We start from the raw sequence: 27,618 nt of genomic DNA on the forward strand, positions 1-27,618 counted from the left end.
CCTTGATGGTTAGTAACTATTTTAAATTTTCGCGGTATATATTCTGAGGTTATGCACCTTATACAAAATAATATAAATTAAAATAATTTATTACATGCTACTCATATGAGTCATCATATGTTCTAAATCCTAAAGATTGATCAAAAATTTGACTAATTATATTTTAGCTTTATTATTTTATTTTTATGTTCTATTCTAATTAAGTTTTTTTTTATTTGTTAAAAAAAATTTTTATGGAGTTATAATGCTTGCTTGATGAACACCATACGATAAATGATAATAATAATAATGACCCCAAGGTGTCCACTGTTCAGTGACTTCAGTAAAGTTGTTCATAGGCACAGTAACATAATACTAAAGTGACCAATTGCAGGTTGCAGCCTGCAGGACCGCAGGTATACTGTCTACAGAATAGATACCAGCTGTGACAATACCCAGAATAATATTTATTTTGTCATGGTATCCCGTATATTATCATATCCCGTTTACTATCATATCCCCCGTAACTATCTTATCCCGTATACAGTATACACTGTCTTATATTCATACAGGTTACAGGTGCATGTGTGAAGTTTTTGTGAAATTAACTTGATCTTAATGGTCATTAACGGCATGGTCGGTATCCTTTGATATTGTACTGTAGAAACGCTGCTTAAATTTCTATCTGAATATTATATACATTTCACGGATTTTATGGTAAGACATTATTTTAATTTGTGTTTTTCATTATGACATATTATGTCTGTTTTTATTTACATAATTTGGTTTTCTCTAAAATTTTTGCACTTTTGATAAATTATTTTAACAATTAAAAATATACACAATTTTTAGTTATAGAGCACATTTATGTTTTTAGTTTTGATTTTTAGCACTATTTGTAATTTTTTATAACATTATCACTTGTGCTTGATAAATTGGTTAGTTTCAGTTTACTGTACTATACAAATCATTTTATATTCCATTTTTTTAAAGTTTATAGTGAAAAAAAAAATGTTACATTGTTCTTTGTTGAAATGGTTTGGTATTTGGTTATTCATATTCCATACACAAATTGTTAAAAATTGTATTTGTGCGAATTAAAATGTTAAAAGGTAGGAAAATGGATACCGTTTTGCTTTACATAGGATGTTGAGTTTAACTTGTTATTGATTAAATCTCTAAAATGGATTTTGTTAAATTCATTTTTAATTCAATGATAATTGTATACGATTAAAAACTACTAAACAAAAACCATCTAAATTATAGTTACCATAGTTCCAAAATAATTATTTTAATAATAATATTGGATATAAGTATAAAATATTGTTTTTCCTTAATTTTTTGTTTGTTATTTTTGACTATAAAAAAAGTACTGATATTTTTAGTTTTTATCTCTTTAAAGTACAAACTAGTTCCAATTTTCTATCCAAAACTATTCTTAAGTTGAAAGTCAAAGACTTTTTCCATTACTTATCGTCTACACCAGTGTTTCCCAACTTATTTACTCGTGAAATCTTTGTAGGAACTTAAACCTTTTGTGAAACCCTATAAAATTTTTGGAGCTATTCTATGTTAGAATTATAATTCAAATCGAAAATATTATTAATTAATTAATATTTTCCCAAATTTCTCATGGAACCCTTGGCACTGGCTGACAGAACCCTTAGGTTCCGTGGAACACCAGTTAAGAAACACTGGTCTACACCCACAAAAAAATTTACACATCTTTATAAAATCAATACATCACCGTTCCGCTCAAAATCTAAAATTTGTGTTTAACTTAATTTTTAGAGTACAGTATTTCTTATTGTATATTTTGTTTAAATTTATTCCTTTAATCATAAACAATGTTAATTTTGATTAGAGAGAGCCTGTGTATAGCTCTCGGTAGGAAAGTAATTATAAAACCACATAAGGAAGATATTCCACTCACTCGACACCCATGTGTGTTATATCTATCTGAAAAGTGCAAAACATAGAACATTTATATTTAGTAGTTCTTAATTAGTTTTATTAGCATTAATAGTATATTCTATTCTAAATAAATTTGGAAAAATGAGGAAAAAAAGACATCATAGTTTGCACAGATTCAATCATGTGGCCTGCAGCGGCCATGAGAGGTTTTCCATTTGAAATTGTCTATAGTTACTTTTTATTATTGAAAGTAACAATTTATTCAATAGTTTTTTGGAAAATATATTTTAAATTAAAATCTTGAAATATTTTGAACATTATATGGTATATGTTATTACGTTTAACAGGACGATATAGCAGCATGTATTGTCTCTGTCTTATATGCGAGTAACATAGTTAAAAACTGTTTTGCGCGGGACAACTTTACTCTCTCGATATTTATATCAAAATTACCAAAATTATAAATCCCATTGGGAAGAACTTTACCTGTGATGTAGCGTTTTAATTTTTATGATAGTGGTAACCAATAATTTTTAATAATTAAATAAAAAAACCTAAAGTTCTCAAACCGATAACTTTAATTGCATTCAAATTAATTTATCAAAAAAATTAAAATGCTATGTCACAGGTAAGTTCTTCCCAATGGGATTTATAATTTTGGTTGTTTTGATTAAAATATCGAGGGAGTAAATTTGTCCCGCGAAAAACAGTTTTTAGCTATGTTACGCGTGTATAAGACAGAGACAACACAAACGAGTATAGCGTCCTCTTAAGTTTATTAATCGGTAAATACACTTAAATATTAACTAACAAAGCTAAATGAGAAATATTGAATGTAATTTTGTTACGTTACGCTTTTGTAGGATTGAATAAAGACATGTGGGTTATATATTTCCTTAAATCTTTATTATTACTGTAGTGTACCTAATCCATGTCATTATTAATTAATATCTTTTGAGAATATTCTTAAAGTATAAATTACAAGTATTTTTTTAAAAAAAATATTTTATTGTTAGGCATTTTTATTTATTGTGCTACTCTTATGTTTTACATCCTTGTTACATTTATGACTCATTTTTAGTATTAGTTTTATAATTAGATTAATAATATAATTAAAAAATAAAAAGTAATTGGAGTTTAATTATTACGTTTAATATTTATTGTGTGTTTTCCATTTAAGATGTAGCAATATAAAAATAGCTTGTCTAATAGATAATAATTTATTTAATTGATTATAATATTGTGATTGTTAGTGGTGTTACTTATAAGTAAAAATAATAGTAAAAAAATTAAGGGTCTACAATATGATAAATAGAATACAATTCAGTCTTGGAAAAGTATCAGTTACACAAATTGTTTATGCATGTTGAGTGGCTTGGTCAATTGATAGTTGTTGTTAGTTATATTCTCGGCTTTATAATTTACTTGGGTATCAAGGTAATACTTTATTTTAATACATAGTTATTCAGTGATTTTGAACATTGCATGCAGTTGACACATAGTCATAGGGGTGATTTGAACCAAATACACAATACAAGATACATCAAATTCATAAGGTACTTCAAGTAATAATATAAGTAGGGTTACCATTTGTATACTGGCAACATTCAGAGTATAATCAATTTCTTAATCATCTATTGCCTAGTTTTGTTCAAAATATTTGGCATGATTAGGTAGCTATCCATTCATATAACAAATTCAAACATTTTCATCCCACGTCTCCTTCATTTCTTAACATAATTTTAATGATTTTTAAATTATTAAGGACATAGAAAGATTATGATGATTAATTATTGATAAATTCAGTGTTTTACGTTTAGAATAAAATAGTATAATAATCAATGTTATTATTATTTTTTTTCTCCCCTATGCTATAGCTTCTTTAACAGATACTTGTGATTTCCCTTGAAGCGATGATACACAATTTTAATAATACAGGTTTATATATATTACTTAAAAAAAACTTTACAATTTATACTCACAATTAGTTAATTACTGCAATAGTGTTAGCTGTTATTTTATTTCTTTAGGAGACAAAGAGATTTATCTATTGATAACCTTATTGACTGTTCTGTTGTAAGACCTCTATAAATTTTAGAAGGTTGCTATAAATTATCAAAATCTGTAAATTATATATAATTATTGATTATAATTTATATGTGATAAACATAAAAAATGTTTAATATATTATTAATTAGTATGTAGGTACCTATTCACTATAAATAGAAAAAAACGGCAACATTTTTTATTGATAATATCAGTGTACTATTTGTTTTCTCTTTCTTTGTCTCTCACACATTATAGTAATAGTAAACATGCATTCAGTAGAATTTATTAGTCTTGTGTTGTTAACATTAATATTAAAGTGAATTGATTTGTCATCAAACTTAAAGTTAAATAATTATGTGTGTTTGTACATTCACTTTACAAAATTTTAATTTTTATACTAGTTATGAGTAGTATGTAAAATATTATATTTTCAAAATACTCATAAATTGCTGATTAATTTTTTTTTTTTTTTAATTTTAAAAGTGTTGTATTCAATCTATTACAAAAAAATGAACAATATGAACAATTGAAGAAGTAAATAGATAGTAAAAAAAAAAATATATAATAAATAAATAGATAAAGATTTCTACACTCTGTTTAAGAAGCCTCCCCGTGGAGGTACTACGATTAAAAACATGACTCATGAGTATTAAAATTGAATATTAGTCTGTCAGTAGGTGGTTTCTATACTATTTGTGCTTGAGTCGTTTGGGAGGATTTCCAGGGATAGTCAAGGAAGAGATAACATGCATGAGTAGGTTTCTGTTGTTTGAAAGGCGATTATGGAGTCTTTTGTAGTGTGTTTTAACTATGTCTGCGACAAAGGGTATGGAGAGGTAGTGATGGACTGTGTGATTGAAAACGTAATATGGTGCTTTAGTGATTTTTCTTTGGATTTTGGATTGATAGGTTTGTATTCTATTGATCTTAGTAGGTTTTGCTAATCCCCAGAGCTATATACCATAGAACCATATTGGTTTAAGTAGCATTTCATATATAAGGAGCTTGTTGTTCAGATAAATATATTTAGAGGTCAGTAGGTATCGTAGCTGGCGGCTATGATCATTGAGCGTTAAATGTTTGGAGCGTATATAAGAAGCCCACACGTGAGCCGGCAGTCTAGGATTAGTCCAAGATATTTGACGTTTTGAGAGTAGGGTAGAGTTTGATTATTAAGGAATAGTTGTGGACAGTCTCTGAGACGTAGTGTGAAGGTAGAGTGGAGCGATTTTGTTTAATTTAATTTCATGCTCCATTCTGTGTTCCATGAGGCTAGTAGGTCAAAATGGGTTTGCATAAAAGAGGCAGCTATGTCTGGGTCAGAGTGGGATGCAAGTAGTGTTTTGTCGTCCACAAAGTCTGCTACTATTGTGTTTTGAGTAGTGGGTTAGTTTGCAATGTAGATGTTAAAAAGGAGTGGTGTAAAAATTGCACCTTGTGGAACACCGGCCTCTATTTTAGAAATATTTGAAGAAGTTTTCCTTGAAGTGGTGATCACTAAGATATGATTTAATAAGTAGGTACAAGTATGGGGGTAAATTGCTTTAATTTTGTGGAGGATCTGATGTATTGTGGAATGATTGTACCTAAATCTGAATTGAGTATTGGGAAGGTTTTTTGAGAAATAGGGTAAGAGGTTGATAGGTCTGAATGAGCAGATTAATTGAAATATAAAAAAAGCTTAAGTAAAATTACAGCCTCTTAAAGTAACCTATGATAGCAATTAACCACCCCCTTATATTAATATACAATAATAATATTAATTGTATTCTATTTATTACAGTTTTTACAAGATTTATGTATAATTTATATAATTTAAAAACTTGTTTATTTGTTTCCCATCAAAATCTTAATTATATAATATTTAGTTACCTCTTATCTATTATTTTTTGAAATTTGAAAAATGAAGTTAGTAAGAAATTTGTGTGGACATATTTTTTGTATTAGATGGATGATACAAAATTTCCTGACCTATCAGAAATGCAGAACTCTAATGAAGAAATTTTTAATTTTAATACGTAAGTATAAGCATGTTTTTTAAATCTTTTGCACTTTGCACGCTTTGCTTGTTATTTGCTTTTTCTTATTTAAGTTTATTATCATATGTAAAATATTTTTTTATTTTATCAAATTCAATTTAATTTTATATAATAATTTAAATATTAAAAAAAGATATTAATATTATGTGTTATTTATTTTTAGATAAAATTTTTGAAATATTTTATAAATAATTCCTCATTATGAAAATATCTAAAATTAAATTAATTTGTATATGAAATATTAACATTAGGTAACCTAATTTTTATACCTAAGGTTAAAATTTTAATATGTATATTTTATTTCTATTTTTATTAGTTGTAAAGACAGCTTAACACCATCACTATTACAGCAACAGTTTGATGGGGTCTACATAAATCAAAATGATATCAATGAGTATTATTTTTCAATGGAAAATGGGAGGATTGTAGATTTGAATCTTCCGCAAACGGTAACTTTTAATTATGTTAAGAACAATATATTTATATTAACATATAGGTAATCTGTATAAAAATTTGAGTTATGTTGTCATAATCATATCGCAGAATTGTTCAAGGACAATATATGTTCAAAAGTACTTTCTAAAATATATGTTGAAATATATATTTTTAATGTCTAAAATTTAAAAAATCATGAAAATTGATCTGCTGTCTAGTAGAGGTCAAATGTCAAGTTTACCTTTCAGTCTTAATTGAGTGGGCACTATAATGGATGTGTTAAATTTGAATTCACTGTTAAATTAATGCATACTAAAATGCATTTTTGATATTTTTTAATTGCTTTAAAATAAATGTATGATTAACATTGTACTTTGTATTCAATTTTCAAGCTGTTTTATTTGCAAACAAACATTTAATTTTGTGTATAGAAATCCAAAAATAAACTAAGATTTAAATAATCTATAAATAGCACTGTAAAATGTTAAATTTTTAAAATTTGACATCTTGTTTAGGAAATTTGTGGACAATTCAAGATCATAGTGAATTATTTTTGAATTTTTATATTAAAACAATATCTATTTAAGCTTAATCTGGTTTCGTATCAAAATTTTAATATTTTTTTTTTGTTTCCCTAATAATTTTAAGTTATTAAATTTTTTTATTTATGACGATCTGTAGGTTCTAATTTTCTAACACAAACCTTTTTCCATCTTAATGATTGAAGAATTTTTATACTTAAAATTGTATTACAGCATATTTTTTTATATGTGTTTAGCCGGAAGAAGACCGAGAAAATCATGAAACATGTGCTGCTGGTTCTGTAAAATCATCACCAACTGGTATTATTCCGTGTCAGGATGAATTTGGCGGTAGTCTTAATTTTGAAGTGTTGTTAGATTCCAGTTTCCAATCATACCGTCAAAAATGGATTGTTTGTATTATGTTTATTATTAAAATTATAAATTATCAATAATTTCAGTATTGTTGCTACGTATCTATCTATCGGTTTTTGTTAATATGTTTTTTATTATTTTAACATTAAATTAACATCAAATATTTGTTTCTCTCACTGAATTAAGATAACTATAGTACCAAATCAACTCAACTATTTTGGTTAACAAAAGATTACTGAGATATTTACTGTTGAGATCAGTATATGAGAAAAAATTGTTATCCGCAGCACATAGTGATTGATAAGTTTGACTTTTTTTAGTACATTTCATGTTACTTTTTCATTATTATTTGGTAATAACCCTTTAATTTTCAAATTGTATGTCATTAAAAGTGTCTTATAATGAAAAAAAAAACGAAAACTGATAATTGTTTTGATGTAGCTTTTGAACTGTGGTAAATTGTCATATAATCTTTGATCGATGATTATATTGTAAGCTTATTTATTTTTAGAGAATGCAACATGCAACACTTTATACCTTTATGTATTGTCTCAATCTTACAAATGTACAACATAGTAAATTTTCTTTCAATAGAACTGATTTTGTGCTGTAACTTTAAAGTTTTAATATTAATGAAATCCTACAAGATGCTCTTGATTATATTGTCATTTTTAAGTTTGATAATAGATAAATTTAATTTTAATATTAAAAGCTTACATTTTAAAGTAGATTCTGCTGAATGCAAATTTGTTATGGTATACTTTGTTAAGATGGAGACAATGCACACTGTATCTAGCATCCTTTTAATTATACCGATGATGAATAATGATCATATTCATATTATCATGCTATATCTGTAAATATATTTTTTAAATAAGTTTTAGTTGAGCACAATTTATGTAGCCGATAGATCGCTTGTGTATGCTAAGTAGATCAAATGTAACAACAGTACCATAATTTCTGTTAATTATTTAATAGTTATATTTTTTCTAATTTTATTTCCTCTAGTATTCAGTGAAACTACAGAAACTTTTCATTGATATAAATAAGGTACTTCTGTTAAATTTTAAATGTGATTTTGAGAAGATTGCCAATAATACACTATTATTTGTACGCGCTATGCCTATGTATAGTTCAGCGGATTATTTAAAAGAACCTGTTGATCGTTGTTTACAACATTTATCACCTATAGATCAGTTTAACAAAGGTAAAAAATACAGTTTTATCTTTTTTCAACATTTTTAATAGTTATAGGTTGTTTTAATAGTTGTTAATGAAAACTGAGAAGTCACAATTTATTCATTAAGTATTTGATTATAAATAAATATATGATAAATTTAAAATTAAATGGTTAATTAGAGATTATTTAAAATCTACTGATGTATTTCAGTTTTTATTGATAATTTTATATTCTAAAAATGAATATATATATTTAAATTTGTATTACAGTAGATTTTAATTATGTCAAATGTCAATGGGTTTTTTTTTTTTTTACCTCGATTGAAAGAATTAAAATTCTCTTTAAACTACTATTACTAGAAAACTCAATATGTCAAACTTTTTTCTATTCTCCTAAAGTCTTGACATAATGAGAATTTACTGTATATATATGTATATATATAATGTTCTTGCAAATTCATCATAATAATACAGGATTAATTTTTTTGTTATAGGTATTACTCATTTAGAACATGTTATACGTTGTGATAATGAAAGTACTACCTATCATATAGATGAAGTTAGTAAGCGTAAAAGCGTGGTTACACTTTTATCTAGACCAGAACATGAGTCAGATAGCACTAGATTATCCTATAGATTTGTATGCAAGACTTCTTGTATAAGCGGAATGCAACGTCGTCCTATAATTGTAATATTCACATTAGAAGATTACACGTGTGTATATTATGTCTATAAATAATAAATTTATAACAAATATTTAAGAAAATAATATATTATTAACATTTATGTTGTTTTTATAGTGGCCAAGTGCTTGGCCGGCGTGTACTTCCAGTAAAAATTTGTTCTTGTCCTAAAAGAGATATGGTACGCGAAGAAGAAGATACTCATTTAAAAAAAAATACTGTTTTTCGTCGAACCAAGAGGTGCATTTCACAAGAAATTAATCATCATAAGAATCATCACCATCATCATAGTGAACATGAAATTCCACCAGCTAAGATTATTAAATTAGAGTCTTCAACATCGGCAGAAAATATAACTGAAAATACATACACATTACCGGTTAGTTCTCATATTTAATGATTAATTTACATATCTTAAACTTGTAATTTTATTTTCAGATAAATTATACAACCAAAATAAAGGAGCATTATAAAATAATATTAGAAAATATATACTCTGTAATTAGTGGTGCGTCATCTCTTCATAATATTACAGATACACAACCATTACTTAAAGACTTGAAATCTAGGTTGGACAACCTAAAATGATTTTGGATTTTTGAGTTTTCTATTATATTATGAACATTTTTTTAAGCCTTAATAATGTATTGTAATGATAAATTAATTATTAAGTACCATATACATTACAATGTTTTTTTCTACATTTTTGTGAATTATCTTATTGTAAATTTTTATTGATCAAACTTGATCATGCATTTATTATTATATTAGTGTTGGCATATTTTTATTATTTAACATAAATAAGTTGATTTATATTATATTTATATATACATTTTTTTTTATTAAAAATGAGAGATAAAAAAATTTGTTTCTGAATTGTAATGAAATTTAGTACTCAATAGACAATTACTATTTACTCTTTTTTTTTATTATTATTATTTTAATGAAAATATAATTTAGAATAATATAACAGATTTTCTCATTCTATGAATATGGTTTTTTAGATCTGTAAAAAACAATTTACTTTCACAAAAATATTAAAACTAACTATTTTACATACATAATACATTTATTTGTCTTCTTCAAATGTTATAGTTTGGTCAGTGAATTTGTATAAATTTTCTTTATATGAATCTATTAACTGATCATCATCTACAACTTTGGCTGTTGGAAATGGTGGTGGTGACTTGTGCTTTCTTAATGGTAGTATAGTATCGTACAAATAAACTATTGAATTTGTTTCTCCCGGTGATGCTACTCCTTTTACCCATATGACATTATATTTGTGGTTGATTCTTAAAATTTCAGCTCCCTTGTGTAATCTGTATCTATTACCCATATGTCCGGGCATTTTTGTTCCGGGAAATATTCTACCTTTTTCGCCGCCGTGGCCAACATTACCACCTCGACGATGAGATTTGGTTACACCATGGGTAGCAGGCATACCGTGAAAACCATGCCGTTTCATCACACCTTGAAATCCTCGATCAATGGTTTTTCCACGTACATCGATAAAATCTCCTGGCCGAAAGTGAGAAGCCAAGAGTGGCGTACCAGGTTGTAGAGCAGCTTCCGGAGAAACCATGAACCTGCCGAGGTATTTTTTTGGCATCATACCCTCCCTATAAAATAATCCACAATATTGTTTCGTAAAATATTGGGGATCGGCGCTCTCGGCGCCCACCAACAGACAACCTAGTTGTTTCTTGTGGTTAGGGCACGTATAAGGTTTTCTCGGCGGATCGAATTCGCCGGGCGGGATGTATTTGATTACATGGTTGTCAATGACTTGCAGAAGGGTAGTGAGCACGCTCTTACCGTTGTTCAACCACATCGGATAGTTTCCCAGCTTGCGAGCAATGAGTCCGGTGCGTTGGAAATTGGGATTCCATTCGACGTTCGCGCACTCGATGGAATCTTCGTTCAACGGGGACCGCACGTCGTACGTAGATATACCGTGAATGACCGCCGGCATGCCGAACTTGTCGTGCACGGCCTCCTTGATGAAGGACCGGTTGTCTCCGGTAAGCTGTTGGTCGTCTTTCGCCCGCTCCCGTTGCAAATACCATAACGGATATTTGATACGCGGCGCCCGGACGTTGTGTGCGGTGCGCACTTGATACGCCGTCGGTCCGCTGAACGTGATGCGCAACGACGCTGGAATATCAAAAACGGTACGTTTCATGATTTTCGACATGTCAAACACTTCGCGATATTAAATATGTATTCGACTAAACTACGGCAAAACTCATGAGTCGGTATAGTTGGAAATTAAAAGTTCAACAAGGAGAATTCGTCGCGAACCATTTCGACGATTTGGTTTGCGCATTACAACTTACTGGTTATGCGATGGGCCGAGTAGATCCAGTTATCAGTGTAATATTATCAACCCACCTTGGATATGGGACATAGTGATAATGGTATCACTCAATGCTCATTTTTGAAGCACATGGTGAATACCATGATTAACTAATTAGTTAATGACAGGTGAATACTGTCATAGAATATCATAGTATCAAGTATCACAGAACCATTGTGTGATCTAAAGTGACACTATGAAAGACAGAAGTTAAGAACATAGGCACAATTTCAATAAAAAAACTGAGGGTGCTTAGGCTCTTCAATTTCCGGGCATAGTGTTGAATATGATATTACTAGTATCTTATATTAATGCTATTGATTGTGATATAAAAAAAGTATTTGAGGGTGCTACTTTTAAAATTAGGGGTGCCAATACCCTCTAAGCGCTTCCCTATTTGCGCCTATGGTTAGGAACATAGAAATAAAGTTGTGATTGAAATATATTTTTTTAACTTATTTAAATATTATTCAAATAAGTGTAAAATTTTTATTGAAACCACCTCAGTTATAAAAATATATTCATCCTCCACCCAGAATTCAAAATATAATGAATAGGTCTTATTTTGGACTTATGTTATAGAAATGTAAAGCAATGTGGACAAGCACAGGATTTAGTGAATAAAATTTGATTTGATATTTAAGTATCCTTTTAATTTTTTTCAATGAAATAATACACACTTCCCATTACTTTTAAGTAAAATATGATTTATTACATTAGTACACGAAGATTGTTTGTAATCAAAATGTCTACAATACAAAAAAATTTATTACATTATGAGTACAAAATACTATAAGCAATCAATATGTTAAATAATTATAGTTACATCCAAGAATTATAAATCTAAAAGCCTAATTTTTGGTTTGTTTTCACTAGGTATAAATTATTATCATAATTAAAAAAAAAACATAATGTTAAATAAATAACAATATAAAATCAAATTCATAGTAGGATCAGGTATTATTTAGAGTCTGAATAAAACCATTTAAATCATATTCATCATCATAAATTTTGGCATCCCAGAGTTCTGGCAAAGTTTCAAGAACAGATTTAATGGAACCATATGAAGAATTGGTTTTCTTTTTTTCTTTCGACGGATCATCCAATGAGAATAAATCTAATAACTGAAGAAAATAATGAGTGTCAATTAATATATTTTAATATTTCCCGACAAAAAGTTGACACTTACTTTATCAGTTCCCATTGTTTGAAGACTTGAATTCTCAGAAGATATTACTGTGTTAGCAGTCTTCAGCTTAAACTTTTGAAAGCTAAACATATTGATAAACATAAAATATTAAATAATATATCAGTCAATGGTTTAAATTTTATTATTTTATTGATCACAATAATATATACTTCATTATTTTTTCTTCTAGCGTTGATCTTGTAATTAAACGGTATACATTTACTACTTTTTTCTGACCAATACGATGTGCTCGATCCATTGCTTGTAGATCTTTCATAGGACTCCAATCATGTTCTACAAAAATTACCTACAGTAAATAATTATTTTATTAAGTACATTAGTTTAATTTTAAAATAGGTAATAAATAATATATCATACAGTATCTGCTCCAGTTAAATTTAGACCCAATCCTCCCACTTGAGTGGTCATTATAAGAGTATCAATGGACGGGTCAGCATTAAAACGATTAACAAGTGAATATCGTTGTGAAACAGGCACACTACCATCAAGACGAAGGTAACTTACATTTGGCATATGAGCCCTAATAATATATTACATTTATTTTAATAATTTAATAATTAAATAAAATTAAAAAATATAACTTACTTAAAGAGATCATTTTCAATGATATTTAACATGGATTTAAGTTGACAAAATATTAAAGCTCTGTGTTGACTTATGACAGTTTCATCATTACTGACTAATCCAATACCACAGTCCATTAAAAGTTGTCTAAAATAATAATTCATAGAATAGAAAGTATTCAAACAACAAAATTAATTACTCACTTTAAGGCTGGTAATTTTGCAGCATGTTGAATATCAGTTAGACTAGAATTAGATTCTAAAATTTGTTTAGTTATATTAGAATACTGAGGATGTTGTGGAGTAAGCACTAATTTTGGATGATTACATACATTTTGTAAATAACGCAGTGCCTATAAAAAATATAATTAATATTAAATCATTTCATAAATAAAAATCTAAAATAATTAAATAACTTACTTGAAGAATATTATTTTTATTAGGAGGATGAGATTTTTTATCAGTTTCAGTATCTGATAAATGTTTGTGTATATGTGTTTTTGAAAAATCTTCATAAAGTTGTTGTTGAATAGGACTCAAATCACAATAGTAATCCTGCACATAAAATATAATTGTTTAAGACTTTTTTTTTCTTTTAATTTTTTATTTACCTGAGTAATTTTAGCTGGTAAATCACTTAAAACATCTTCTTTCATTCTACGCAGAACGAATGGTAAAACTTGACGATGCAAAGCTTCCATTGCTAAAACACCTAAGAAATTAATAAGAATATACGGAATTTATTTTATGTTTATATCATATGCATGCGTTTTGTTGTAATGATTGAAAATAGATAAAAGGATGTTTAAAAAAGTAGAAAAAAATATATTTCTATGTAATTAGTGATATTTTTAGGGGAATTTACAATTCTTTAGAATATATAAATAACAAAATCAACTATATTATTTTAATTAAATTTAGTGAGAGATTATGTTTTTAGAGTAGTATATGGTTAAATCATCAATTTTGGATCATTACTTTATGAAACAAGGTTCTATAAATTTTAGCAAGTCCATTAATTATTTCAAATAGAAAGTGATATGATAGGGAATGAATATTTAATTATGTAAGTATTAAATCCTTAAAATCAAATTATTTTAGATATATATATATAATTATATATTCATGTTTAAAAAATGTATTAAAATAAAATAATATAAACAAAAAAGTTAATGACTAAATGAAAAAGATGATTTACTTAATAAAGCTATTATGATTTTTAAATATTTTTTATGGTTATCTAATTATGAGTCATTGTAAAAGTGTTACTGCAGCAGGCTATATAATATTAAAATTTAAAAACTTGACTTGATTTTGTTGTTGATACAATTTTATACTTAGTAGGATGTTACCCTTACATGTTTTGATTTTGTTTTACTAATATACAATATATTAAAGTTAATGGTAAGGACATTATCTTTAAGTGTTGGTATTATTCAATATTTTAATGTTTAAGTAGAATTGAGAATTTTTTAACTTAAAATATTTTCAATATTCATATCTAGCTTATAAATTAAAATATCAAAAAAACTAATACCTAAGGACAGATAATGTTTTTACCTTTAACTTTGATAATAAGTCAATTTACTCTAATATGAAAACTAAAATATACAATTGGTTTTACTGAATTTGGTATGTTGTATGTTTGGAAAACAGAGACAACACATACAAAGATAGTCTTCTAAAGATATTTTAACAATAATAAAATTTACTTATAATACATCTTTTTTGAAATTCCATTTAAATAACAAATACAATTTTTTGTTCTTTGTATGAAAAATCATGGACTACTAAATCAGATTTAAAAGATTATTTGCCTACTATTGATTCATAATTCATTAAATGTCTAATGACATTGTTAAACTACCACAGTATAATATAACAATATTATAATATTTAAATAAATATATATGTACATATAATATGTATAAGTATTATTATTATTATTATTAAATAATTTGAATGGTTGTAACTTATATATTATTTAAATTACCTGAGTAAATAATATGAAATGTTTGATTACAAGTATAAACATTTTACTTACCATTTTCTTGTTCCTTTGATGAACACTTTGCATCACGACTTGCTAAAATTGGTTTGCTATATTTGGCAGCAAATTGTTTTTCTGTTCCCAAAAATCCGGGCATTAAAAAATCAAATAATGACCATAATTCTAATACACTATTTTGAATTGGAGTGCCAGATAATACTAAACGATGGTTTGCTTTTAATTGTTTAATGGCTTGACTTGCTTTAGTCTTTCCATTTTTTATTATATGACATTCATCTAATATGCAATAATTGAATTTTATTTTTGAAAAAAAATCTATATCTTTACGTACAATATCATAAGACACTATAAATAAATTATAATCATCTGCATAAGTTCTTAATCTGAAATAACATTTTAGAATTTATTAAAATTACAATATATTGTAGAATAATAATATATATATTTTACTTTTGTCTTTCTACAGGTAATCCAGAGTATTGTAATGGTCTCAATATGTTTTTTGGAATAAATTTTTGTACTTCATGAGTCCAATGTCCAATTAATGTAGGAGGACATACAACTATAGATGGCAAAGGAACTGAATCTGGACTACCAGTTTCCTAAAATAATTCTTGAATATAACAATAAGATAAAATGAAATAATTAATTGTTCATTTATTACCTTATGCTTTTCATTTTTATTGTAATGATCACTAGCAAGTATACATAGTGATTGTATGGTTTTTCCTAAGCCCATATCATCACATAAAATTCCATGTAATTTATACTTATTTAAAAAAGCTAACCAATTTATTCCTGTCTGTTGATAAGATCTTAATTTAGCATTTATCATAATCGGCACTTTAAAATCACTTATTTGATTAGGATTAAAAAGTTGATCTAAAAATAGTCTTTGTGATTGAATTAATATATTTGTTTCATCACTTAAATTTGGAGGAACAGGTACACTGCCATCGAGTGGCATTAACTGAATCAGAGTAGCAAAACACTGTGAAGACATTTTACGAACACTTTCTTCTTGATCACATAATCGACCTAATATTATAACACCAACATTAAAATACAATAAAACGTTTTTTCATTAATAAATAATTTATAAGTAGAATATAATTAATTTAATTTACCTAAAAGTGGAATGATTAATAAGACAATGTAAGGAACAATGTCAAATTGCAACTTGTCAACAATACACACCACTGCTTCAATAGCTCCTTTCCGTTTAACATCATTGTCAGGAGCATCGAGGAGAGGCAAAACATCATTTATAATAGTTGTCATTGTAATTACGGAACCTAACTCGACCGATGCAGCTAAACAGCGGGCACTAATATGTCTAACAGCAGAATATGGATGAACAAGAAGTTTGGAAAAAATTGGCAATAACTCCAGAAGCTAGAAAAAATAAATAATTAGTTTATACATTTAATAACAAAATAATATGATTTAAAAAGTCATCACTAAAGATAAAATATTATTTCAGAATGATTATAAGACACTTTTACCAAATATTTATATCAACATTTTCTAGCCATGATATAGTTTTAAAAATGTTTTGTGCTATTTATCAACATTTTTTGACTTAATTTATTTGATTTCCATTTTTATACTGTAGAATTATATTTTACAAGTGAAAACTTATAACCTTGAAAATTAAATGCCACGTTCCTTATAAGTTTTATTTATAGCAATTTAGAAATATTAAAAATAAACAGACAAAGTTAAAATAAAAATAATAATTTTAGTAATTAGGTATATTATTATACTTCAAAATATGTTATTAAACTTTATAAACTATTTAGTATTTATTCTATAATCTATGGTGATACTAAGAAGATATTGGGTTATTGCTGTTTCTGTCATTGTTACAAGACGGTCAAGGAATACGTTTTATTTTTTATCAACAATAATAATAATATAATGTTCATTCATATGACATTACTTATAAGCAGCTATTATGAATAAAATTACAGTTATTAAAAATCCCTAAACCGTGCCTATCTGTCTGTTATATAATCAATGCTACTATACATTAAAATGTAGAACAAATTTTCTTTTAATTGCACGTTGAAAATATTTTAATAAATATGATAAATTATTTAAGAGGATATCATTGCCTGCATGTTGTCTCTTTCTATATTTGTACAACACATCAACAACAAATTTAAATTTAGAAAAATCAAATTTATTAATTTTGATTTTTGAATATCAAAATTGATAGTATTTACTATTTACTTAAGTACAGATTATTTCAAACAGTTCACCTCCTATAAGTTAATAATAATTTTAGTTAAATTATTATTACCTTTGGAACAAAACATTTGTGCATTTTTGAACAGACTACTTCAAACACTTGTAAGTTTTTTATTAATTCTTGTGCTTCTTCATCTTTTTCTTTTAAAGTATTCATATCTAAAATGTTAATAATAAAGAATACAAAAAATGAATTTAATACTTTTGCTTTGTATATTCAATTATTTATTTTTTATCTATGGAACTCACTTGGATCATTTATTGGAAATTGTATATTTTTTATGCTGTTATAAACTATTTCAATTAGCCTTGGCAATTTACTTTCTAAATGTTCACTAAAATATGAGCAAATAGTTTGTAAAGCATATGATGCTCCTCTTTTTTGTATATTATTGCTAAGTTTTTGTTCCTGTAACATTTGAACACATTTAATTAATATATAGTTTAGGAAATAATAGTGGTTTTTTTATACAATTAAAATATAATTTTGTTTTATAAGGTTACATAGAAAGAGTCAAAATGTATTGATAATAAGATAAAAATATGATTGACTCTATATTAAATACAGACATTGAGCCACAATGGTATTCTAATATTTCTATTCATATGTACATTGAATCGAGCAGTTAGATATTAAAACTCCATAGTATTGTGTAAATTTCAGTTTAAAATTTAAATACAATAATAACCTGATCTTTGTCGCTTAACACAATTTCTACATTTATATCACAGTGTATTGGTGGTCTTCCCGATCCTCGCTGTCCAGTACGTTTCATTAATAATTTTTCTGCATTCTGTAATAAAATAATTTTATTAATGAATATTTAATAATTGAAAATAATATATATATGTATATTTACTTGTAATAATTTCTGATGCATGAGAATTAATTGATATTTTACTCTATCATCAGTACCCTAAAATAAACAGAATATATTAATTGTAAATTTTACATTAAATAATATACTAACAATTTTACATATATAAAATAATATTGTGCAATTAAATAAAAATATTAATTAATTTTAGATGATATTTTAATTACTATTTTAGGTGTAAATTCTGGATCAACACATAAAAAAGAACATAGGTTGTTTATTATAGTTGTGTTAGGACATGAAGAACGATTAATACATAAATCCATCAAAATAGCTAAATGATCAGCTGACCAGCGCTAAAACAGATAATTTAAAAAAATTAATTATTAATTAATCAAATTGAAATAAATATTTAATATATTACTTGTAACATTTCATTTGATTCTTTTTTAATAGATTCCATTAATGGTTTAACAATAGGTCGTATTTTTTCTGGTAAACATTGAAGCATTGTTAATGCACCTGCTAATGAAGCTTTAGTCCTAAATTGAATAACAATATAAAGCTATAAATATAAAATAAAAAAGTATAAAAATGTATTATTTACGATGTAGTTAAAGACATGAGTTCAGAATGTATAAGCTTATGTGCCTGATTCAATGAAAGACGCCTATCTTCAAGTTGATCAAATATTTTTGGTTTGAGTTTTTGTGATGAAATCAATATTCCAGTTTCTGGTCCAGTAAGAAGTTCAATGTGTTCCAAAGTTACAATCTTAAATAAAATGTTTGTCAATTTTATATTTATATCTAATTATAATTTAATATATTATGATTGTTTTAATAAGGTAAAATTAAAATTAGTCATTTATTCCTAACAAAAATTATTTTTAGATTAAACCATAGAGTAATATCACAGAAATTTGGTTATTTGATAAAGAAATAATTATATTTTTAAATAGATATATATAATATGTATATGTATTATTGAATATTATGTAACACGTTAGTTACGAAATTGTATAAATAAATAATTATTAAAATATTCAATATTTACTTGAAATTTACCTGGTTTAAATGTTGTGGAGTTGTCAATTTATAATGTTTCAATGATGAAAGAAAATCGTGAGCGTCTTGTATAAGCTTTGTTATAGAAAATGACATTTCATCATAGTAAATCATACGATTCATACAATCTGTTACTTTTTCAGCTAATATTTTTGAAGCTAAACTATCTAATTTTTGTAATTTACACCATTCTGATATTACCATAGAAGTAATCTTTTGTTGCATAGCTACATTAGATTCTAAATTACTGATTAATAATTTTGTATAGCATGTTACAGGTGATTCATCTTCATTTGTATAACAAATATTTGGTGCAGGTTTTATAATATAACAAGATAATAAACCTAAAATCAAATTTACATTTATATTAATAAGTATTTATAAATTTATTTATAAATAGAAAACATACCTAACATTTCTGCACCTAAATGTCTTGCTCTAATGGCATTTTTTTCTCTTTGTTCAGCAGGGATAGCCTCACTTCCGCCGATATAGTATTTGACATCTATATTTGTCTCGCTTGCAAAGCTAGATACATTATCTACCTTGATTATAAAACCCAAAGTAAAGTTAAAACATTTAATATTTATATTAAGAAAAAACAGTATTTAGGATTTAGATACATATTAAGAATATAATTATTACTTTATTAGGTCCAGTTAGAATATGTTGAATAATACTAGATGAATCAAAAGGTATTTTTTCTGATTGCATGGTCATTGCCAACCACAATCCTATGTATGGACAAGCAGCATTTAAAAGAGCTGTTAGGCTACTATTTATTATTAAATTAGTCCAAACCTAAATTAAAAATAAATTAAATAACTAAAAAATTATCTAAATAGTTCAACAATTTATGGAAAACATACTTTTTTTATAATTTGTTGTATTTCTATATCTGGTTCAGACATTGCTCTCTGAAAAATATGCCTCATAGCATCTTGAAGTAATTTTATATCCTCAATATTATCAGCATACGATAATTGTGGAGTTGAAGTTAATGTCATTAAGGATTTCATAGTTGCTAATCGTACTTGAGTTGCATTATGTGTTAAAAATGACCAAAGCCGAGGTAAAACATGAATGATTGGTTCGTTTCTAAATGAAAAATAAACTCTTAGTTTTTTATTAATAAATTATGAAAACTATTATTAAACTTACGTTAATAATTTACCAGACGGAAGGCTAAACAATGCAGCTAATAAAGTCATGAAGTTATAACAAGATGCAGTTAAATCATCTTGAACAGCCAACATTTGCCACAAAATGGATATTACATCAGATGCCCATTTTTCATCACATTTAATCATAGAATCAACTATTGGCAATAAAGCAGATGCAGCTACAGCACTAACATCATCTACTGTATCCTTAAGAGCTTTAGATATATATGGAAAAGATAACTGTAATATTTTTTCAATGATATCCTGAAAAAAGAAAATGTTAAATAAATTATGAATATATAGAAGACAAGGAGGATTGAAGCCAAAAATAAAAAATGTTTAACTCATAGTTTTAATTAATAAAAAAAATGTTAAGAATAGTGTTTGTAATTTTTTCTTTTAAAAAGAAATATTTGAATTAGAAATTTAAGTCTTGTTTCTGAGTGGTTTCTTTACTACTAAGTAATAAAATGAACATAATTTGTAACCAATACGAACATTATTTTAATTTATTTACAAAGAAATAGAAAAAAATGTGTAAAATACTTAATAGTATTAATATTTAATAACTTACTTTTCTAACAACTAATAAATACTTCAGTCCTAATAATCCACCATGTCTGGTTGTCCAATCAGAGTGTTGAATAAGTTGTATAAGTACATGAATTATGTTTAAAACATTTTCTTCAGACATTAATTTAACAACAAAACCTATGATTTACATAAACATAATATTTTAGTGTTATTCTGTTTTTAAAATAATTAAGTATTTAAGTAGGTTTACATACCTAAAGCTTGAGCACATGTTTCTCTAACAGGAGCTACTACTTGATCACCAAGAAAATCTCCAAAATGGTCCAATGCAAGAACACATAAAAGTCTTAGTCCCACATCTTCTAACCATGCTTGATGATGGTTTTCCATCTAATAATAAATTAAAAATTAATAATTATAATAATGTAGATATAAATATTGATTATTAATAATTATAATCACACTTATAGTATATACATGACATTAATTTAACATACTTGGTCTGAAGGTAAATTACAAGCTTTTCCAGCACCTCGACCATGGTGTTTAATAATTTCACGAATAGCTGTTGCAGCACCATGACGTATTTCCCATTTAGTATTGAATAAGTCTTTAAGTAAAGTATTTATAAAATCTTTAAAGGGCCAATCATTTTCAATCTTTATTAAAAAAAATAAAAAAAGAATAAGTATATACATATAATTTTATATCAAGGGAATATTTTTATTTTGCAATTTTATACTTTAACTATAGACATTTTAGTATAATATAGCTACTTAAACATAATTATAAATTAATCTGAAAAATAGACAAATTTAGTTTTTTTTTTAAATTTTAAATTAAATCAATATAATTGATATAATTAAAATATAAAAATAAGTAATAATTCAAATAAGATTTTTAAGTAAAAAAAATTCGAAAATTCAAAAAAAAAATTGTGCTTTTTTTGTAAAAATTAGAAAACATATACAATATTTGCCTAGTCAGCTAAGTCCTTTATGATTTTTTATGCTGACCCTTAAGAGCTGAGTAAAAAGAAAAGTTAGTAAGAACGCTAAGCAAAAATGAGAAATAGTACAAGTTGGCAATGCAATACGGGGGGTTGAATTAATTTTAAACTTAAATTATCTTTAATGTTAGTGTAATACAATTCTAAGATTACCTCTTCATTATTATCAATTAATTTAATTTTTTTGTATGAATTTGAAGCTTCAGTATAACCACCATCTAAAGATACTGATCTCATTATTTTGTTATTCAGCTCATTTTGGCGAGCTTTTCGTCTATCACAATTAGTTTCTCTCGAACTTTTATTTAAATCAGTATCTGTTTTTACTACATCACTCAATTGTCTCTAAAAAATAAATACATGTGATAAAAAATTAACAACCTTATTAATTAGTTTAAATTAATATAAAATACATTATTTAGAAATTTAAAATTTAGTTGATATGTAATACAAATATTGTAATTAAAATGTAGTATATAATGCATTCACAGTTCGTGAGATTTATTTAACAAGTTCATAACCGAGTTGTTTTATAAATGCGAATACAGGTTCTTGAATTCTAATATTCATGATATAATATACTATTTAGTAAATACTAATTACTAACTTTTAAGTTGGGTTGACTAGGAATTGATGAAATCATTATATCATCTGAAGTAATAATTTCTGAACCAATAATTTCAAGTCCCAAAGTTTTGTTAATAATTTTTTGTTGATCTTTAATAATTTTTTCAGCATCTATAAAATAAAATATAAACATTATTATCATTCATAATATTTATTTAACGACCTTAGTATATTAAATTGAATACATTAAACATGTTATATTTGTATATGACTTGGAAGCACAAAAAAGTTTTAAAAAATAACTTGAACTTTAAACTGTATAAAGTCTGTTGACTTCATTAAAGTCATCGAATAATCTTTTAATCAGATGTCGTTTGACGCCTTTTGACTACATGATAGAAATATATAAATAATAATAATATTATTATTATTATTCAAATACTTTGATACTTTATTATAATATTATAATCTATTCTAAATAAGAAACACAGTTGGCAGCCGACTACTGTGCATGGGGGTGGCTTAACACAGCACACAAACAGATAGGTTAGGACAAACAGGTGTTGTCTAACTGCTGCCCAACGTAAACTGGTCGCCGCTGACTATGTTTTTTATTTTGAATAGACTATAGTTTTAAAATTATTTTGTACAGCTTTACACATTTTATTATATTTTTACTTTAAAAAAATAAACATACTAAAAGTTATCAATTTTAATAAGTGATTATGTTATTGATTAATAATGGATATTTTGAACATTTTTGAATCAAGATTCATGATTCAGGCTTTAAATAAAATAAGTAATTGTAGCTTGGTGTGGTGCGATCATACACTCAACTGCGGAAACGCTCGGAGTATATGTATCGGCCAGTGTTGCTAGCTCCCGGATGGGTGACCCCCCAGGATTTTAGTGACAAATCCTTGCCACACATACAAAAAACGTGTTTCAACTTACCGTTCCTCCCCTCTACAAATGAATAAAAACCATCCAATGGCCTTTGTTGCCGTGGATTAATTAAAAATAATAATAATAAAAAATAAATAAATAAATAAGTAATTATTTCAAATAACAATACAAAAGTATTTCCTATTCATGATTTATTAAAAAAGACAATTTTGCTGGATAATGCTCACGAAAAAAAGGTTCTAACCAATGTTGACCAAAATAAAGTTAATAAAGAACAATAGTAAAAATAACATTTTAAGATGTCATTTGCCATACAAAAAAACAAGATGACGGTCTTATCCACCATGAACATATTATGAAACAAAAAACTAAAATTAAGATTTTTTAGCATAAAAATAAAAAATACAACTTGTTTTTGGTACTCAATCATGAACTCAATTCTTGATAAGATAGATAATTTATGAGGTCTTGCAGTAAAATAGTCCGTAATTAGTATAAATAATGTATAAATTATGGCTGTAACATAACTTATAAGTAAATGGAATTTTTTTTTAATCTATCGTGTAATAATTGTAATATAATATTGTACGAATATATTTATTTTAAATTCCTTTACACTCAAATAATTTTTTTTTATCATGCTAGGGGCTTACTGTTTGAAACAATCAAAACTGTTTTTGATTGTATATAATTACAATTTCTTTATCTATTATAAATAAAAAAATATAAAATCTAATTATTTGCTTAACTTAATTTTTCAAAATATTTAATGTAATATATATATATATATATATATAATAACATGATAAACTTATATTCATTTTATCAACAAATGACTCACTTCAGATAGCAGTTTCAAATTAAATAATTCTGTGGTTTAGATTATGATTATAATATACTCCAACACCAATTTTAAAATATAAATATAAATAATAAGTAATTAAAATAGATTTGATTATTTAATTAATTGATAATTGGAAATATTTATAAATAACATAAATAGTTATTAAAGAATCATCAGATACTGATATTTACAAAATTGTTGATACAAGTAATGTACAAGTATATCATTTAAATTTGATTAAAATGCAAAAAATACTAATTATGTTCATAAATATGTCAGAAATTACCATTTTCTGATGTTACTGGATTATCTTGTTCAATATCTGGGGAAGCCATCAAAGCAGAACAGTTCATTATAGCAGTTAAATCAAATGTATCAAAACATAATTTTCCATTATTTTCTTTTTCATCTACTTGTAAATCGCTATAAGGTTCTAAAAATATAATATTAATATAAATAAATATTTCAACAATAAACACTATCCTGTATACCTAATTTAACAGGAGGTAAACCACTGGGACACCATTGAGGAATTTGTTTAATTACAGCTTCAATGGCTTGTGAAGCTGCTATACGAGTTTCCCATGATGAATGTCGTAAATATGTAGATATACGTTCTAATAAAGGTTTAAGTTCATGAGGATGTAGCCTCACCACTTGTCCCAGTTGATTTGCTGCTGCTTTTCTTGTAACTGAACTACTTCCCGTTTCTAATAATATGAACAGTCTATCTAATCTGTAAAAAAATTATTTGAAAGTGATAAATGATTTAGAAATACAAGTATAAAATAACATAGGTTGGTATCTATTTAAATAGCTAAATGTTAGATTTAAATACGAATATTTGATGATTAATACATTTATTTATAAGTTGTAATATTGTCATAACGTTGGTTATATACTAAATGGAATTAAAATTACCTTGAAGTCATTTTCTATTATTGATAAATTTCAATGTTAATATCATCTATAAACCTGAAAAAAAAAAATTAATGCTGAAGTAAAATTATCTAATTACATTATTATTATATGCTGAGGTTATAAGTAAAGATTATATTATTGAATACCTACTTATAAATACTATTTTTTTTTAATGTTAAAAAGATCAGAAATGCTCAATTACTAAATAGTCACTTTTTAGATGAAGATTCAAAACATTCAAATTGAAAATATTAGGAAACATTGCTTTCAAAGCAATATTTGATTTCTTCAAATATTAAGTACACGGTTAATTGACCATGTATGACATATATTAGTAGTTTACAAAATAGTATATAATTGTACATGTTCATTATTTATTATTTGACTAAAACTACCAATAATGTTGTACTAAACCAGTGCTATATTTTCAATTTTAAATGGGTTTTAATATAATTTATTAAAACAATATATTATTTTATGCATGTCTTGGTGTCATACTAATATGATATCATACCGGATGTCTAGAGAACGGTTTCTGAATAGTTTGGACACGATATAATCACACCGTGTAACAAATGAGTTTTAAAAATAAATTTTTTCGCGAAAAATATTTTACGATGGTAATGTGTTTGGAGGCCGTGTCCTTCGACTATCGAATACGCGTCACGCGTGTTAACGGTATTTAATTGGCTATGTTCAAAAGTCGGTGGGTGGCAGACTAACAGTGGCGTCTCATTAGTCACCAAAGCCGTTTAGCCACCTTAAAACGCACAGGAACGCACAACAGCCGAATCGGAGGGAGACCGCGAGTGGAGAAGAGGTAACCGAACATTTTTAAAACGGGAGATTTATGAGATCGGAAATTCTAAAGGTAAACACAGCTAGGCAAATGCTGTTTCCCTATTGGATGTTGTTTAATGTATTACTGTATTAGTAACAAGTAATAAACGCGTTATTACACAATAAATAATAATAAGTAGGTCAGTCGAGGTGTACCTTTTTTCTCATGACATACTTGGTCTCGCTAGTCAGTAATCACTACTCACGGATACCTGCTTTCCAGAAACAGTCGTCCGGTGACGGATAATGGTCGTAGTGCGGTATATATGGCCGTAAATGGCAAAAACAAATGTAAATAAACAAAAATGGTAATGTAATGTAATGTTGGTAACATCAAAACTATACAAATACAAACATCGTGAATTATAAAATAAACATTATATAATAATAATTAATTAAAAACGTCCAGATAAAAAAATAAAGAAGAATTGTGTATTATTAAATACTGAAAAGGTTTCCCAGCGTTTTGGGTCTTTTACCTAATCGATAACGCATCGGTCACACGTCGATGGACAAGCGGTAGATCTGTCTAATCATCGTTACGACGCCAGTTAAATAGTAGGCGAGTAATGAGTGTACTATAATAAAGCTGTAATTTTCCGATGATCACGTACGTTTATGTCATTTTATAACTGATATCCGCGGGGACGCGTTTCGACTGACTATAGTTGTTCCGTTTGCGTGATCTATTTTATAGTTCGTCCTGCGTGATACCGTAGTCGGGGTGGATCGATGACGAATCAACTGCGTTCCGCCACCATTTGTAGAGGGCGGTGAACGGCAAAACGGTGACCGCAAAACTTTACCTCCGTGGCGAACTACGACAACTCGCGAACAGCGACTACAGACGCGGACGACGGCCATGTCGACCGGATGAAAGTCACATTTATACTGGCGGCCATTTCCACGGGGAATGCCGCTTTAACGACTGCACCGGTGGGCGGCGGTAAACGGACGCGTTTGGTGAACAGCTGATCAGCTGTGAGCTGTCCACGAACGGCGATTGTGAATAATTGTGACGTACACTACGCTGTATGTCTATTCTTTTTAAATCTTTGGTTGGCTAGCCGTCGTCCGTGTCACTTCCGTTCTCTTACACAATTTCGATTTCCTATTTATATGTGAGTTGCGAAATTTAGGTATTGGATACAACCTACGTTTTTTTAATATTATCGAACCGATATTGTTGCGTGTCGCGTGGTATAATCGGATGTTACGATTTGCTTTTAATTCCTTGTCGGCGAAGCGTTAGGTTTATATTACGAATTGTACGTATCTTATCGCTTTTATTTCCAAAGTGGAAAGGTAGCGTTTGCTATTTGGATCATATATAATAATATCATAGAACACTATATCACATAAATAATATGATTTTAATG

At 26.8% G+C, this 27,618-nt stretch overlaps 3 protein-coding genes across 9 annotated transcripts; 1 reads left to right on the forward strand and 2 right to left on the reverse strand.

Moving 5' to 3' along the window:
• Positions 1 to 210: 210 nt before the first annotated feature.
• Positions 211 to 9,896, forward strand: LOC113557387 (cellular tumor antigen p53-like). Of its 3 annotated transcripts, XM_026962872.1 has the most exons (9): positions 211 to 395; positions 552 to 696; positions 5,890 to 5,960; positions 6,298 to 6,430; positions 7,195 to 7,350; positions 8,321 to 8,519; positions 8,986 to 9,205; positions 9,292 to 9,553; positions 9,613 to 9,896. In XM_026962872.1, exons 2-9 carry the CDS (start codon positions 694 to 696, stop codon positions 9,760 to 9,762), a joined length of 1,194 nt encoding a protein of 397 aa, XP_026818673.1. In that variant the 5' UTR covers positions 211 to 395; positions 552 to 693; the 3' UTR covers positions 9,763 to 9,896. The 3 variants fall into 3 exon arrangements, with proteins under 3 accessions (XP_026818673.1, XP_026818675.1, XP_026818674.1); XM_026962873.1 differs by lacking the exons at positions 211 to 395; positions 552 to 696 and adding an exon at positions 3,169 to 3,449; XM_026962874.1 differs by lacking the exons at positions 211 to 395; positions 5,890 to 5,960 and having other exon boundaries at positions 443 to 696; positions 9,613 to 9,895.
• Positions 9,897 to 10,080: 184 nt separating this feature from the next.
• On the reverse strand, positions 10,081 to 11,531 carry LOC113556962 (39S ribosomal protein L3, mitochondrial). The gene has a single exon (XM_026962209.1). The coding sequence runs from the start codon at positions 11,369 to 11,371 to the stop codon at positions 10,244 to 10,246; it is 1,128 nt and encodes a 375-aa protein (XP_026818010.1). The 5' UTR covers positions 11,372 to 11,531; the 3' UTR covers positions 10,081 to 10,243.
• A 730-nt stretch (positions 11,532 to 12,261) lies between these two features.
• LOC113556421 (TATA-binding protein-associated factor 172) lies at positions 12,262 to 27,141 on the reverse strand. 5 transcript variants are annotated; one of them, XM_026961347.2, is made up of 33 exons: positions 26,854 to 27,140; positions 25,400 to 25,453; positions 24,970 to 25,214; positions 24,765 to 24,911; positions 22,769 to 22,899; positions 22,315 to 22,506; positions 21,650 to 21,811; positions 21,407 to 21,542; positions 21,193 to 21,329; positions 20,617 to 20,882; positions 20,325 to 20,553; positions 20,101 to 20,256; positions 19,865 to 20,000; positions 19,456 to 19,799; positions 18,996 to 19,162; positions 18,813 to 18,930; positions 18,616 to 18,744; positions 18,431 to 18,487; positions 18,260 to 18,364; positions 17,820 to 17,979; positions 17,623 to 17,729; positions 16,445 to 16,712; positions 15,982 to 16,355; positions 15,768 to 15,919; positions 15,351 to 15,700; positions 13,918 to 14,018; positions 13,727 to 13,861; positions 13,511 to 13,659; positions 13,329 to 13,454; positions 13,101 to 13,263; positions 12,893 to 13,029; positions 12,723 to 12,804; positions 12,262 to 12,657 (listed from the first exon to the last, which is right to left on the reverse strand). In XM_026961347.2, the coding sequence occupies exons 2-33, from the start codon at positions 25,408 to 25,410 to the stop codon at positions 12,487 to 12,489; spliced, it is 5,343 nt and encodes a 1,780-aa protein (XP_026817148.1). In that variant the 5' UTR covers positions 25,411 to 25,453; positions 26,854 to 27,140; the 3' UTR covers positions 12,262 to 12,486. The 5 variants fall into 5 exon arrangements, 4 of the variants coding, with proteins under 4 accessions (XP_026817148.1, XP_026817149.1, XP_026817151.1 ...); XM_026961348.2 differs by having other exon boundaries at positions 26,719 to 27,140; XM_026961350.2 differs by lacking the exon at positions 26,854 to 27,140 and adding an exon at positions 26,396 to 26,519.
• Between the last annotated feature and the right edge of the window lie 477 nt (positions 27,142 to 27,618).

The sequence above is a fragment of the Rhopalosiphum maidis genome, chromosome 4 (assembly GCF_003676215.2).
Source record: "Rhopalosiphum maidis isolate BTI-1 chromosome 4, ASM367621v3, whole genome shotgun sequence".
NCBI lineage: Eukaryota > Metazoa > Arthropoda > Insecta > Hemiptera > Aphididae > Rhopalosiphum > Rhopalosiphum maidis.